The 16,164-nt window shown below is 43.1% G+C and overlaps 2 protein-coding genes across 10 annotated transcripts in view; one reads left to right on the forward strand and one right to left on the reverse strand.

Moving 5' to 3' along the window:
* DOCK2 (dedicator of cytokinesis 2) overlaps window positions 1-16,164 on the reverse strand; it is a 409,502-nt gene that overhangs the window by 181,186 nt on the left and 212,152 nt on the right. The gene's annotated exons all lie outside the window — the stretch shown is intronic.
* The window catches only part of INSYN2B (inhibitory synaptic factor family member 2B), a 116,243-nt gene that overhangs the window by 87,760 nt on the left and 12,319 nt on the right, over window positions 1-16,164 (forward strand). For 2 of the 4 annotated variants that reach the window (XM_032337055.1, XM_032337054.1), the window contains exons 2-3: window positions 6,913-9,138; window positions 10,199-10,273. In XM_032337055.1, coding sequence (XP_032192946.1) covers window positions 7,793-9,138; window positions 10,199-10,273 — 1,421 coding nt within the window. In that variant the 5' untranslated portion in view covers window positions 6,913-7,792. Of the gene's footprint in view, window positions 1-5,007; window positions 5,024-6,183; window positions 6,247-6,912; window positions 9,139-10,198; window positions 10,274-16,164 lie in introns of those variants that run through there. The other 2 variants (XM_032337057.1, XM_032337056.1) reach the window with 2 other exon arrangements.

Raw genomic sequence — 16,164 nt, forward strand, 5'->3', positions numbered from 1 at the left:
TGGTGCGGATGATAGATAATGGAGACGCAGGTATAAATAGCAGAAATTGTGAGAAAAGGTCAAACATGGCACATTGAGAAATGAGAAAAAGGTTTCATGATCACTACATATCCAATACCTTTCTAGACTCTAAATATATGAGTTTTGATCTTAATCTTGCTTTTTGGTGTCTAATTCTGCCCCCAAGTACACCTATGCTTAGTAATTCCAGAAGGCAGAAAGAAAGCCAATTCCCTTTGGCTTCTTGACCATTTGGGGAAAGTGCAGACTCAGACAGACCCCAAAAAGTTAACAGCTCTCTTTTCCTTACTGAGAAGCCTGCTGGGGTATTTTTCAATTGGAAGGACAAACAAAGGACAAACATTAACTCTTCCATCTCAGATGGATAAGCAGTAATACTTGCCAACAGATCTGACCAAGCAGTTAACTGAATTTAAATGGAAGGGAGTCGAAACTTGAATGTGAAGAACCACAAGATCCAGTGGTGAGTGATCAGTAATTATTTCTTAAGTGTCTCCCCAAAAATCTTGGCCTCATACTTTGCAGAATATAAAAGGACTATGAGATATATTACTTCCTTTTAAGAATGTACCCTTCAGCTGGAGGAAAATAACCAACTCATAAAATAGATATCTGGCTGGCCAAATGGAGTGGGCAGATGGAGGTCAGGGGTCTCCACTATTGCCCCAAGCTGGCATCAGAGGATTTGGGGTTCTAGTTCCACCTCTGTAACTTAGGACAAACCATCTAACTCTTCTAGAACTGATTCCTCTTCCTTAAAACATGGGTAATGATTCCCAACTTTCCTAGCCGGGATTATGTGGGATTTGAAAATGCTTTGTAAGTGGTAAAGTGTGGTATAAACAGTAAAGGTACTCTAAGTCCAGAAGGTGAAAAGAGATGGCAACATGTCAGCGGCTAGAGACTTGTCTGAAAAACAAAAATCTAATCAAGCACCTCCTGCTCAAAACCCACCCATACTCCCCATTGTCTAAAGCAGGGGTTGGAAAACTATGTCCTGCCCCTCAGGCCAATTCTGTTCTACCGCCAGTCTTATAAATGAAGTTTTACTAGAATACAGTTATAGCCATTGTGGGCATATTGTCTGCGACAGTTTTCCTACCATAATGGCTGGTGAGCAGTTGCAACAGAGACTGTGTGGCCAGGAAAGCTGAAAACATTCACTATCTGGACCTTTAGAGAGAGGGGAAAAAAAAAAAAAAAAAAAGACAACAACAACAACAAAAAACCTGCTGACTCCCAGCCTAGAGGATAAAGTCTAACCCTGTTTAAAATGTAAAGTCCCTTGATACTTGAAGCAGGATTTGAAAATATAAAAGGAATCAAATATCTTCCTCCAAGTCATCCCCAACTCTGTACACCATTTTTGTAGCATTTCCAAAGGATTCATTCCACATGAGGCTACATTATCAGGGATCTCCTTAGTACTAAATGGGAATCAAGTGTTACTTTTTATTGTAATCTCTACAAAGTTTATCATAGTCCCCGGGTCAAAACGTGTCCTCAGTAAAGTATAACCAAATTCAATCTGAGTCATAAATAGAGCAAATATAGTACCCTAAAGGGCAGACAGAGAACTACTCATGATATATCATTGATAATATATCATTAAAAGGGAAAGCAATTTGTAAGTGAATTAATTAATTTACTCCTAATTAATTAGTTGTACAAATATTTATTCCATGACAACAGGTATTCCATGCCATAGAACCTAAAGCAAACTAGGTAATATGGGATTATATTTATTGCTTGACAAGAAGGAAACACCTGTTCTGTGTCAAGCTGGAGATAAAGAAGAGGGTTCAAAGTGGAGTATGACCACCTTCTGATCTCAGGGAGCCTGCAGTTGAGTTGGGGAAGCTGAAGGCCAACGGATAGTCACTACACAGGGAGACGAGTGCAATGCCAAAGTGGTACAGAAAGCACGGAGGTGGCAGGGCGATGGATAGGATTTCTGGGAATATTATTATTGCACATTTCCTCCCATATATTTACCTTCAGTTTACTCTCCCAAGGAAAAGTAAGTGAGCCAAAGCCCACTCACATGTACCCCATGGTCTCCAGTTGGGATCTATCTGAAGAGCTAATATTGACTATGCTGACCGTTTTATATAGATAATCTCATTTAATCCTCAAGTCTGCGTGGTTTTACAAAGGCCAAGTCACTTGCTCCAGGCTAACAGTCAGAAAATGGAAGATTCTAGCTCAAGTATATCATCAGCTAAAGCCTAGCTTTTTTTTTTTTTTTCTTTACCCTTTATTGTAGAGCTTAATTACATGGCAGAGAAGAGGACCGGGAGTCTATTCTAGAGTAAGTCTGAAGTTTCTGATCTACATAGATAGTACTAAATCTTGCTGTGCCTACTAAATGGGCATTTATTTTGCAAGGACTACCCAAAGGCATGGCTGGAACATAAACAGTCAGTGTGTGTTCAGTACATAAATAGTCAAGGGAGGAGAGAATAAAGTGTTGCAAAGATCAGCAATAACTCCTAGCCACTGGGTGTGCAACAGACTACTGAAACTATCTCTGGGGAGTGATTCTGGACTCCAGACAAGACATTAATTAAGCCCTAACCACTGAGGGCTAGGGAACTCCCTATCAATTAACGGCCACTGGGAGTCTGTGAGACCTGAGGCCTACAGAGGGTCATTCCCTTTTGCCAGGTGTACTCTCTGGGACATATCTGTGCAAAGGTCACGATGGGTACTGGGGGCAGAAGAATTGGATATATAACTCTTCATTTTTTAAAAGTGGAAATTTTTATATTTGCTAAGCTTCCTAGGTTATGTCTAGGACACAGCAGTTTCTACATTGACTTAATTATTCAAATTGTCACTTTTCATTCCAAATGTAACATATTCCAAATGTAACATAAACCAATAGACATATGGAAAAATGCCCAATCTTAAATAAATTTCATTATGAGAATAGTGAGATGCAATTCCTCCCCAATTTGACAGTAATGAAAAAAATCATCTGAAATTTACCAAACACGGCGACAAAGAGACTCAGGTAAAAAGGCCTTCATATGTAGTAATGATGGGGTACATGGCACTAGAACTTACTATTAGGAAGAGCGGTAATATCAATAATATATATATATATATACACACATATATATATATGTGTGTGTATGTATGTATATATATATATATATATATATATACCTTGACCCCCTAATTCTTGTTCTAGGAATTTATTCCAAGGAAATAATTCCAAGGTTCACATACTTTTAAAATGTTATTTACAGCATTAATAAAACCAACTACTTTGAAACAACCTAAATATTAAATATTTATAAAAAATACTATTAAATACTATTCAAATAGGTCATGGTTAACCAACCAGATAACCAGACAGCAGAGTCCTATTAGCCTACCTAAAAGAACGGTGTGAATCTACATGCCATAACATGGAACTTTCTCCATGTTGTTCAGTCAAACAAACAAACAAAAAAAGGCTTCTATAAACCAGCATTTGTATGTAAGAGGCACACAATGAATGTTGCAGATGTTACCAGCAAGTTGCCTAGAATGAACATCACCAGATTGGTGGTACAGAGTGGCTCTTTCTGGGTGGTGAGATTTCAGTTGCTTTTTTTTCTTCCTTTAAAATTATCTACATTATTTGAATTTTTACACAATGACTATGTAATATCCTTGAAAATGGAAAACGAATGGTTTTTAAAGATCAAGTGCAAACATCTCAAGGGTATATAAATTTTCTGGAGAAAAGGCAGGGCTAAACCAGAATAATGGCAGACTTTCAGAAGAAAAATGTGGAGGGATTTTGAAACTGTCTGACAGCCTTACACAAGAAGCTTCATCCTTCCCCAGTCCTGGAGGAGTCAGGAAAGGCCAGTGGTTTGGAGCCCGTGCTCCAAGGTCAGTCCTTAGGTTTGAATATTAGCTCTGTCATTTACTAGGTGAGTGATGGGGCAAAGTACTTCACCTCTTGTGCCTCAGTGTCCTCATTTATAAAATAATAGCAGATAAAAGCAGATAGCACCTGCTTCTAGGATTGTGGTAAGGGTCAAGGACTAAATGAAAGACACCTACACAATGTCTGGCACATCACCAGTGTTCAGTAAACATTAGCTCTTATGAAAACCAGCCTCACACAATTGTAGCCTAAGTGAGTTAAGTTATCCAGAATGAAGTGCTAACATTCATCCAGAATGAATAGTTAGGGAGAGTAAGGAAGTAGTGGACAATTAGGCAAAGGAATCCACAAAAGTAGATTATCAAAATATCTAGGCTCTGCAGCACAAACATTTCGTGTATGAGCTGTGTGGTTTCAGGAAGGTGACTTAACCTGACAAGTCTTAACTGCTCATTCTGCAGAATGGGGATCATACACAGAGGGCCATTTTAAGGAATAAATGTCAATAACACAGTGCATGGTTATAATAAGTTTTAAATCCATATTTGGAACCATTAATAACGATAATTATTATCTACTATGAGATTCAGTAGCGAGCTGCCTGTCACTACTAGTAACCCGACAGGCTTACTTACTGCATGAAGAGGATGATGCAGAGAGGACTTAGTCAAATAATGAAGGGACAGACAACTGGAGTTTTCTAAGATCTAAAAATGCTGCAGTCTTTGAAAAACATAAAACTGATTGTGAAAGTGGAGTTGTTCAGGACCGTCCTACAGAGTGGTGTAGGAGCCCATCACCGGCAGGGCTAACTCCCCAGAGAGCTATGGGGTGCTGCCGTTCTCAGAAGCCAACCCCACTCTTCAGAGAGGTGAGGCAAGTGTGAGATGGTTGCCCCAAACTCTGTCCATTCTGTCCCAAGAGTGGCTCTGCCTGCTCTGGGAAAAGCTGTGGAGAGTTGTTCTGGCACCCCAAACAAGGAAACCTGGCTGCAGATGAGGACGACAGTGTTCAGAGCAATAATGAACCCATACTGACCGCTACTGCATGCTGATCTTTGCACTGAGAGATTTGCATAAATGTCTCATTGACTTCTCCCATTAGACCCGTGTATCTGTGAGTATCTATGCTATGAGCATCATCTGTATTTTACAGATTAAAAAAAAAAAAATGAGGCTCAGAGAGGGTAAGTATTACCCCCAGACCCAGCCAGGAAGGGACAAGGGTTTTAACTCAGGTCTAAGGTACATTCAGAATGTGAGGAGTAATTGTAAGGCTCCTGACAACTTGATAACTCATTAGCATTACAGATGGGTCATATTCCCTTTCAGACAGGCCACTCAACTGCCGCAGCCTCACAGGCTTAGTTGGTCTTTCTCAAGGTAGCTGGGAGCCCAAAAAACCCGAAACTGCCATGGGCATATCTAATAATTCCTGGCTGGAATGATCTCCAGCCGACTATCTCCAAGATAATCCCAGTACTTAGCACTTTTATTGTCCTTTAAAATCCTTTAGTCAACCCAGGTGTCATTCGCACTTGCCTAGTCCGGTGCTGTGGGATCCACTCGACTTCTAGAAATCAGGTTTTCTTTACCATGGCAAATGCAGGGGACAGTCCCTTGTACCTCTCCAGACCTGCACACTTCTTCAAACTCTGTTCTCAAATCACTGGTATAACCTGCCTCACAAGGCAGGCAGATCCCAAGGGGACAAATTCAAAACATCGAGGGGAAGAACACAAGCTTTGGAATCACAGACTCCCAGGTTCACATCTTGGCTCCTTCACGGAGTACTTACCCTCCCTGAACCTCAGCTTCCTCATCAGTCCAAGAAGGATTCGATACTCACAGTTATGCTGTAAGGATTAGTGAGATAATGCAATGTTGGAAAGGGGCGGGGGTGCTTACTTAGGGGGCACATATTCTAAAATTGAAAAGGCAATGGGGTGTAGAAGTTAAGAGCATAGACTGTGTAAGTTCAGATGCTAGCTCTGGACACACGCTAGCTGTGTGTCCTTGGGCAAGTTACTTAACCTTTCTGGGCCTCAGCTTCAGCTATAAAATGGGGATAATGATAGCATCCACCTCTCTAGGGTAGGGAATGAATGAGCTATGACTTGGAAAGTGCCTAGAACAGCACCCGGCATGCTAGTGAGCACTTCTAAAATGTGAACTGTTATGATTAATGCATGTAAAGTCCTCAGTATGGCAAAAATAAGTATTCAATAAATGGTAACTGTTTTCGCTACAAGGTACATCTTCCGTGGATAATTTTATGCACCTTCATCGCCTGGAAAGCAATTGAAAAATGAAGACATTAGGGGAAAATCTTGTTCTTAGGTAAACCCTGCAGCCAAAGCAGAGGTAACTCACTACCCTGTTGCGCTGCCAGGATGCTGTAGGACCCCCTCACCACACCCAGCCCTCCGTGGCTTCCAGCCATCCACTTTCCCAACAGATGCTCATTATATACCCAAAGTGAGCCTAGAAGCAGGCTGGAAATACCCAAGCAGTTTAAAAAAAAAAAAAAAAGCCTCCAGTCCCTGTCCTACTGAGCCTACAGGTTAGTGGGGAAGCTGCACACTAAATAAATGCAGACGCAGATGATTCTTTCGGGATGGCTGCAGTCTGTGTTATGAAGGATGAGCAGAGAAGGTACAGGAGGGGCCCTGCTGTGGTCTAGCACTGAAGGTGTGTATGAGGGAGGAGTCCTTGGAAAGTTCCCTGAGGAAGTGGCATATAAGCTGGGACTTCAAAGATAAATGAAAGTTCACTGGGTGATGCCTGGGAGTGAGAGGAGGAAACAGTCCAAGCAGTCAGGCATTTTGTTTCAAGGTCTTGCAGCCACAATGTGGCTGGCTCACTAGGGGAACAGAAAAGGGGGCAGTCAGCTGACTTACTCCTAGAACAGCCACCCTAATGGACTTGGTCAAGGTGCTGGTATTTGGAGAGAAACCCAGGTCTGAACTGCCTTCTCAGTTGCAACACTTCTCTCTTTCCTTCCAGAGGCTTCCTGCTTGCTGGCGGGACTGCCAGGCCTCAGACTCCTGCCCTGAGGCCAAGTGAGCTCAGTTCTCGCTCAGATTTCCAGAGCTGTGGACGGCGTTCACATTGCCTACATGTGAGCTTCAGCCAAGACACTCCAACAGGGATTCTGCCCTCTGAATGCCTTCGGATGCCTCAGTCCTATCCTGGTCACAGCCCACTGGGTTTTGTGATGAACAGGGAAACAGCATGAAAGAAAGCAATGGCCCCAAAGGAGGAACTTGTGATTGACACAAATGGGGATGTTCCCTTAGGGACATCATGTATCGTCAAAGAATCCAGCCCCCAAGTCACTGATTTCCCCACCAGTTTACATGTTACAGAAAGTAGATGTGCTTAAGTTTCCTACAGTTTTACAGTGGAAATTGATGCTTCGGGAAAGGAAGCCGTATGCTCTGGACGTAGCAGGTTTCTTTTGGAATTCACACACTGGGAGTCTGGCGCTATCCCCTAAATGGTACTTTTGTTGTGTTTTTGTTCAAGACAGCAAGCTTCTTCCAGGATCAGAACTGCCTGCCAGCCTCTCTGGATAAACAGCCCACCAGCTCTCTTGGTAGATGAGATGTTTAATGATTAGCCTAACTCATTGTTTATCTAAGTGGCAATTATCACCGTGATGAAATAGTATTTTAACTGCAGGGGAAGCATTACGGATAGCTCCCAAGGAGAATCTACTGGCTGGGAATGGCCAACGGAGCTTCCTATACACGGAGGAGAGGACCACTTCATCCTGGCTGGCAGATCTCTAAGTCTGAGATGCTATCATTAGATGCTGCTCCAAAGACCTAAGGAAATGTGCCCCGGAGAAGTGTATGGTCCCAGTCCTTCTAACTGAGGCTCAATGGCCCAGCAAAATATGAAAGTGCGGCCTGTGCTTCTAAAGCGTAACAGCCTAGAGTCAGTGGAGTTCGTGAAACAACCTCATCATCGCAGGAGCAAATCTCAGCAGGTACGGTTCAAGGAAGATGGGACCAGTAAGACTCCACCTGGCCTAGCTGAGGTGGATGTGCAAGCTTCTGAGGACCCAGCTGTGATGGGCAAGACTCAGGCCTCCAGGCACCATCACCTCCCCACCTACTCACTCTCCTTCCCCAGGCCCCAGAAGGCAGGGGGCTTTCAGAACATTGCGATCCAAACCTCCCCCAGTCTCAGGAAGCATTTCCCAGTTTTCAAAAGGAAGAGACTCACAGCCAGCAAGTCCCTGGTAGAAATGCCAACAGCCTCCCCAAGTGCCATCCAGGTCAACGGCAACCTCTCCGAACAGGACATTGTATCCTCGGACCTTGCCTACTTAAGATTGGCTCAGCATCTTGAGGATGGGCCTCGAAGAGTCAAAGTGTCCCACCCGTTTCCTCCTAGAATGTCCAAGGTGCAAAGCAATGGGCCTATTAGTGTATGCTTGGAAGCAGGGACTTGGAAGGTCTCAGAGAAAGCAACTGCTGCCATTCAGGTCCCAGATGATATTTACCACAGTCCTCTCTGGGCAGCTAGAAAGTCCACTTTCAGTCCGGACAGGTCAGGTGACCTGAGCAACTCTGTACATCCTTTGGTGGACGTGTGTCCCGGTGATGGGAGAACAGTGCCACTCTCAGATTCAGAAAGATCCCCTCCCTGCTTAAATGCCACCAGCGATGCTAATCACACACCAGGCATGGGGAAACTTAAACCCGAATTGCTTTTGCCCAAAGACAACGCTGAGGACAAAGACCTTGGCCCACTGTCGTCTCTGTCAAAGGAAACGTGTATTCCGTCACCTCCACGGACTCACAGCTCCCCCTCGCCAGGCTCTCGCAGCCAGCCCGCCCATTCGGGAGGGGCTTCAGACTGCTCTTCGTCAAGTAACGATCACCAGGATCTGCTGTCACTCAAAACTAACGGCGCGTCAATTTCTGCCCCCACGTGTCAGGAGCAGACGACAAAGAACCCCACCCAGTCAGGCACCATGGAGTTTCAGAATGGTTCGGGGAGCAATCACCTCCCATCTCCTCCTCCAAGAAGGGAGACCAAACTTCAGAGGGACAGAGAGACGGGTGGGATTAATCCAGTTCACCTGGCACAGGGGGAGCTCTGGGACCTCCAAGGCCGGCTGCAGTCCGTGGAGGAATCGCTGCTCTCGAACCAGGAGAAGATTAAAGTCCTTTTGAATGTAATTCAGGACTTGGAGAAAGCTCGAGCTCTCACAGAAGGGTAAGGTGAACGTGTTTCTATTGAAAACTACCGGGTTACACCTTTTGCCAGGACAGGGGCAGAGAGAGCACCGGTTCCTGTTAATATAATGCCTCCAAAGTCTTTGAGGTTCTGTGGTTTCGTTCCTTTCTAGGTTTTGGTGGATTTCCATTGTTATTTGTTTTGGTGTCCAGATATCAAGAGGCTGGAGAAAGGGGGGCAGCAAAACAACAGGATCAAAAAGTATTTTTATAAAGGGGGGGGCAGATAGTAAATGACCGCAGAAGATGAGAGCACACGGTTACTTCCCCCATTCTATCCTTCCAGCAAGTTGCTGTATTTGCACAGGATTTGAGTTATCTGTGTGCTTTTTACAAGGAACTTGAGGTTACCATTGACCTTCCCCCTCCACTGACCACGTCGATGGATTTGGCCAGTCCGTCCCTGATCCACTAAATAGGAACTGAAATGAGATCACAATTCTGCAAAGAGAAAAAGTTACAAAATACTTTCCTGGGTGACTCAGCACCAGTCTGGGGAGGGGAAGGCAGTGGTTTGCTTAGGTGTAGAATGCTTGTCCTTTGAAAAATGCCCCCCCAAAGCCTGGGAAGAAGGAATGAGTAAAGCTAATCAACAAAAGGGCAGGAGAAGGAAGAAGTTATTAAGTGGTATTTGCTGATATGAATCAGACCCAACATTGCCTTATAAGAAAGAAGCACTGCGGTGTTAGGTAGAAATGCATTGAACAAAACAGTCTGGGGTTTTAATAATCTCCCTTCTATATGCAGGTCCCTCAGTTTCCCTCACTGTTGGTGGGGGTAAAAAGTAACTGACTCATCTCACTGACTTATTGTCAGCATGAAGAAAACCTCAGATAACAAAAGTGCTTAAACATTTATAATGCCCTCTAGAAAAGTGAGGTCCTATTATCATAGGTTTCTTGTTTCTTTGTTATGCAACTCTAGAGCATTGCTACTGATAAGAGGGCTAATGCTATGCTGTACGAAACCAGTAGCTAGAATGTGTGCATCCCATGGGGATTTTGTCCATGGACTCATCCAGCAAATGCTCTCTCCTGCAGGCGCAACTTTTATCGAACTGGCCAAGATCTCAACAATTGCAGTACCTGCCAGAACACGGCGTGCATCATATACAGGTACCTGGCCAAAACCAAGGCCTCTGCTGTGGAGCACAGAAGCTGTGGGGGCCACAGGGCACTCTTGTAAACTCTCTTAGACACAGAGAGTCAAGTGAGAGGCAAAAACAGGAGGCCTTTGAATACCTGAAACCTAAAAATTAAAACAAGGTGTTTAACTATGAAATGTTAACATCTGGTTCCAAGGCAGACATTGCTTTCTTTCTGCACAAGAAGGTCTGTGAGCAAATCACATTGAATGCCCTACCCTTACTGCACACTGAGTGTTGACACGGCGCTAAGCTCTGCGTGGTGTCTGCATCTCATTTCACAGTTCCGCCTTGTGAGGCAGGTGTCCCTGTCCTCAGGAATGCTAAGCCATGTGACCTAGTTTTGCTTTAAACATTTTCAGCGAGCCAGAGAGGTCAGACTCAGGACTCCAATCCAGATCTTTCTGATCCCAAGCCTCGGGACGTCAATCCACCACACCACCTCTTCCTCAACGGTGGCTCTCACATGCCAAGCATGTCCTGGGTATCAAGAACTATGCTAAGCACTTTGCGTTCATTACTAAGTACATCATTTCCTTCTAGCAGCGGTGGGGTGGGGTGGGAGGTGTGTATGGTTGCTACAGTAAAGTAGATTTGTATAGCGGTAGATGAGAAAAATCACGTAGTGGTAAATGTGCTAAATGTGAAGTCAAGATCCCCAAGATTGATGCCCATTCAACTGCCTCAGGCTCAGTTGCCCCATCTGTGGAGTGGGGACAATTACCCTTATTACGAGTGGCCATGAAGAGCAAATAAGCTCATTTTTGTGAATGCCTTTATAACTGCAAGCCTCTGTACAAATCCAAGGGCTTATTACTGTTATTACTAGAAAGATCGTTGCTCCCTTAGCTGGCAGTCCACTTTCAGTAGCATGGTAGGAAAGTGGTCAAAAGCAGACATTTCAGGTGATGGCATCTAATTGTGTCTGTCTAAAATATACAGTTGAGCTTTCTCTATTGCTTTTCTATTTTGGAGAAGAAAGGCAGTGAGAGCCTAAGCAAACTGAAGCCCAACTGTATTGTCTGTGTCTTCTTTTTAAAATCTCTTTCTCTCTAGTGGAATCCTGGGATTTCATCCTAACAAGGAATTGGGAGGTAAAGGGGTGTTGGAAACACAAGTCAGGAGGCCTCTATACTTGGGGCCTAGGACCTTGAGCATTTTCTTAGTGAAATGTCAACTCCTTATGCTTGGGAGTCACAGGACCATGTCTTTTCATCAATTAACACAAGTTTCAGGACCACTCACAGAAAATGCCCTTTATCTTAGTGTAAAATACCCCTGAAAAAAGGGAGCCCTGGAGAAGGTTTCTGGTATAGGAGTGTGTAAATAGGCAGTCTTATCAATTGTTTACCTTTTTTACTCTATTTTTTGTATCTCCTATGTTAAGTCAATTTCCTAATCACTATGAGGACAAAAACTATTGAATGTCTAGACATTTAGGGAGGACAAAAACTATTCATCATAAACAAGAAGAATGATTTTTAATGAACTTCCATTTAAATTTTGGATAATTTATTTTTTTCAGCAGGGAATGCTGTATTTTCTACCATCTTAGGATGACTTTTTATTTAGCTCTGTAAGTGAAAAGGAGAAGTAGTTATTTCCCAATTCACGGTGAGTGTCACGGCCTGGTCTTGAGCAAATCATTTCTGGCCTTTGAGTTTCCTCATGTGAAAAATGAGGGCTTTTAATTAGATGGTCCCTATGGTCCCTTTCAGTCCTGACATTTGGATGTTTTATGCTGAATTCAAAGTGGCAATATTTGGCTAAACTATGACCTTCCAACAAGTCTGAGAATGTTTGCATTTTTCTAGTATGTACTTCAAACATCCCAAGCAAACATTCTAAATTAAGTTAACACCCCTTCACAGGTTAGCAAACCTTCACACACACACACACATCACTTCCTAGTTTTCCAAGAACAGCCACTGTATGCCTCCATCCCTTATTACCATTCAAAGCCAGACTGCTCTCCCAGACAGTATCTACAACCTTGTATCTAAGCCATTGCAAAGGAACGGACAATTAATTTGATGAAAGCAAAGAGATCAGAACAACATCCCCGTCAGAGTAACAGTGGGAAGATGAGAGGTGTCATTTTTTTTTTTTTTTAACATTTCAAATGACTTCAAACCTTGTGTTGTGTCTTGGAAAGTCAGATCTTACAAACTGATGAATAAGTGATGTGAAATCCTCATCCTCAGGCCTTGTTAAGCTTCAGTCCCTCTCCCTGATGATGGATGGGCCCTGTCCCCGTCACTGTACATAAAGCACGTGGGCGCCTGATAGTTGCCTGCTGGGTCTTCTTCTGTGGAGATGTTGCTGTTAAGTTAGCAATACATAAGGTTTTCCAAATGGTCTCATTAGCCAAAGGCTATGGCTATGCTACTTGCTTCCATCAAGACATGTGAGGTCATTGATTCTATCCAACTCATTTTCCCTGCTCCAAGAACAGCCCTCTGGGTGCCCTGACCCCATGCCTCCTTGGCTTTCTTCTTACTGTGGATCATTCTGGCAGTTTCTACCTCACCAAGGAGAATAGCACTAATACAAATGCCTACAGATTCCATGCATAGCTCTTAGGGGATCTCAGGGACTTCCTTACAGCAGGGAGGATGGGCTCCTTGGAATTGTGACTACAGAAGATACCAAGGGAAGAGTGTGGGAATCAACTCTATACCTTAAGCTGATTCCAGGCTGTTTTAATCCCCAGTCATTCTCCTCACCTTTCTTTAGTGTTAATCCTAGGACAAGTTATTCAGAGGATTGGGTGAATGCCACCTGTGGTACCAACATTAAGTAACAGTGAATTACATGATGAGAAGGTTGTCCTTTTTTCCAAATTTATTTCAATTCCTCTGAGTATCTAACAGGGGAAATCTGAGTTTGGTACTAGAGTATCTTCAAAGCCTTTGTAATGCTTGCTTATTACACTTCTTTGCCAAGAGAGAGCTGCCCTCAGGTTCATAGCCGTAGACAAGCAGTAGTATCTAACCAGAGGGTAACTGCTTTACATTTTTTACTGAAGTTTTTAACTTTGAAAACTAGTCCCTCTATATATTCATTGTAGGAGATGTGGATCTTCACTTTCAAAAGTGGTATTACTTGCTTTGGATAAGTGTTCAGGTTTAAAAGTGAATGGATTCAGAGAGAGAAAAAAAAAAGTAAGTAAATGTGCAGATGGTGTGGGGAGTTTCACAAAGACCTGGAAGGTGGTGAATGAACCATGAAGCTTGGAAAAAGCTATCCCAAGGAATAAGCTCTCTTTCCTCTTCTCAAGGCCCTGGGGCCCCTCCATGCCACATCCCTCCTCCATCCCTCACCCCTTCTCTGCTTTTCCAGCATTTTGTCTTCACTGTAAAAAAAAAAAAAAAAAAAAAAAATCACAGAATCTCTTTGGAGGTCTCTGGCTACACAAATCATGCATTTATTTTCTGGACATTAATCCCAGAAAAAAATCTGCTTGATCTAAGTTGTAAAATGCCTCAGATGTTGTAGGGAAAAGAATAGAAGTCCTTCTCATAATCCCATCTAAATGTGTTGCTTAGGAAATGCAAAGAGGAAGCTGCAAACTTACATCTGAAATAGGTGAAGGGAGAGGTTGGCCACGGAAGGTTTGAAAGATTCTAGAGAGGAGAGAGCAGCAAAAGAGCTGTTGTGTGTCTGGGCCGTTGGCGGGGGTGGGGGGATCTATCTGAACAGCTGTCTCCTGCCAGCTCTTCTCAGCCTTAGCCTCTTTTCATGGTTCCCACTGCACTCATGGATTTTAAATTTATTTCTGTGATACCACCCTCCCCTACCTGTTTCATGAGATTGTTCTCTCTGTTTATATCCATACGGATATCTCAAAGCCACCTCAAATTCACCATTTATCAAAACACATGCTGTATTTTCTTCTTCTTATTTCTGATGTTCTCACCACCATTAACCATGACACCATAAAACTTAGTTCCCACTCACTCTTCTCCTTCTTCCTCACTCTTCTCCTTCATAGCACACATCAAAGTGGCTACTAATCCTACTTGCTAAATTCATCCCCTAAGCTTCATCAGCTCTGTCTCTGGTCAGTCAAGGCCCTCATTGTTTGTCACTAGAACACGGCCTTATCTTTTTGCCATAGTTCCCTTTCGCCCCATCCCAGGGAATCCTCCACACAGACTGCTAAGTTACCTGAAAAGTAAAATCTTAACATGTCACTCTCCTGCTAAACAACTTTATCCTAGTTTCTGTGGCTGCATTTAGCTCATTTTTTCAGGGTCCTTTGAATGTGATACCAACCTTATTACCTGCTGGGTCTCCCATTTCTCCTCAGCCACAGGATCTCTGACTAGTTTCAAATACTGTGTGTTCTATCATGCCTTGGTTCCTTTGCATTAGCTCCCTCATTTCCTGGAATGCCTTTTCTGCTCTGCCTTGTCTGGAAATTTCCTCTTGCAGCTTAAAAGCCCATTCCTCTAGATAACCTTACATTACTTCCTGTGGGGGAACCCCATGGTATGCATGTTCTTCTGCCATACTGTTCATCCTATTACATTGTAATGTAATGTTGATGAGTTTCTTTCCTTCAGCCAACGGCTATTATCTCGAAGTGGTGGGCAGTGTCTGGTACATAGTTGGTGCTCCGTAGAGATTTGTCAAAAAAAGGAAATGGCTACATTGCCTGGGGCAAAGGTTGGAGACAGTGATTTAGATTGCCCCAAAGTACAACCATTATTACCATTTGTGTGTGCCACTACTCTTGGGTGGGGAAGAGGAGGGTCTTAATTAATCTAATGTTCTTATTGGGGAAGAAAGGCAGCAGATCCTCAGCAGATGTTTTTGAACTGAATCAAACAACAACCAAATGTAGTATAGAGATTGTCAATTTTCAAATACCTACAGAATGCTACAGATGCTACAGATTCTCCACAAGATGGAAGGTCATCACACCCTCCTTAGATGACTCAGAGAGCCTGCTGCAGTTTCACAGGATGTTGAGATCCTCGCTCATCATGGCCATCCAACATTAGTGCCCAGTACTTCTGTACCGGCTGTGGTTGGAAAGGCAAAGATTGGTCTGTGGCAAACCACGAATTCCCTCCATGCTCAAATAAATATCTCCCTTCTATGGTATCTGAACTGCCCCAGCGATCTCTGAGGGAGAAGGGTTTAAGATATTAGATCTGTAGTCTCTCTTGGTAAAATATCAAAACCCAGAGTAGAAATAACAGCCCTGTAAGATGTCCCTATTCTAATTCCTGGACATGTGAATATGTTACCTTACCTGGCAAAAGGGACTTTGCAGATGTGGTTAAGGATCTTGGGATGAGATGAATATCCTGGATTGTCCAGGTGGGCTCAATTTAATCATAAGGATCCCTACAAAGGGAAGAGGGAGTCAGGAGAGTCTTCTCTGCAGAGTCAGAGAAGGAGCTATGACAACAGAAGCAGAGGTTCAAGAGAAGAAATCACAAACAAAAAATGTGGACAGCCTCTAATGGAAAAAAATCAAAGGACAGACTCTCACAGAGCCTCCAGAAGAACACAGTTCTGCTGACGCCATGCTTTACAGTTCTGGAGGACTTCTGATCTCCAGAGTTCTAAGAGTACCATTTGTGTTGTTTTAAACCACTAAATTCGTGATGATTTTTTTTCAGCAGCAATAATAATACAACCAAATTAAACTCTCATGATTCATAAACAAATTGCATCTAATGGGAGTTCAGTTTATTTGCCTTTTTTTTTTTTTAATGATTTTTACAATTACAGCAGCTTGCTGACAGCAGAGATCTGTTGGGAAGAAAATTAGGGGAAAGAAATAAGACAGTGTCTATTATTATTGGTCATTATAAATACCTTCTGTTCCCACATTTAATCCTCACC

The sequence above is a fragment of the Mustela erminea genome, chromosome 3 (genome assembly GCF_009829155.1).
Source record: "Mustela erminea isolate mMusErm1 chromosome 3, mMusErm1.Pri, whole genome shotgun sequence".
NCBI classification, from domain to species: Eukaryota; Metazoa; Chordata; class Mammalia; order Carnivora; family Mustelidae; genus Mustela; species Mustela erminea.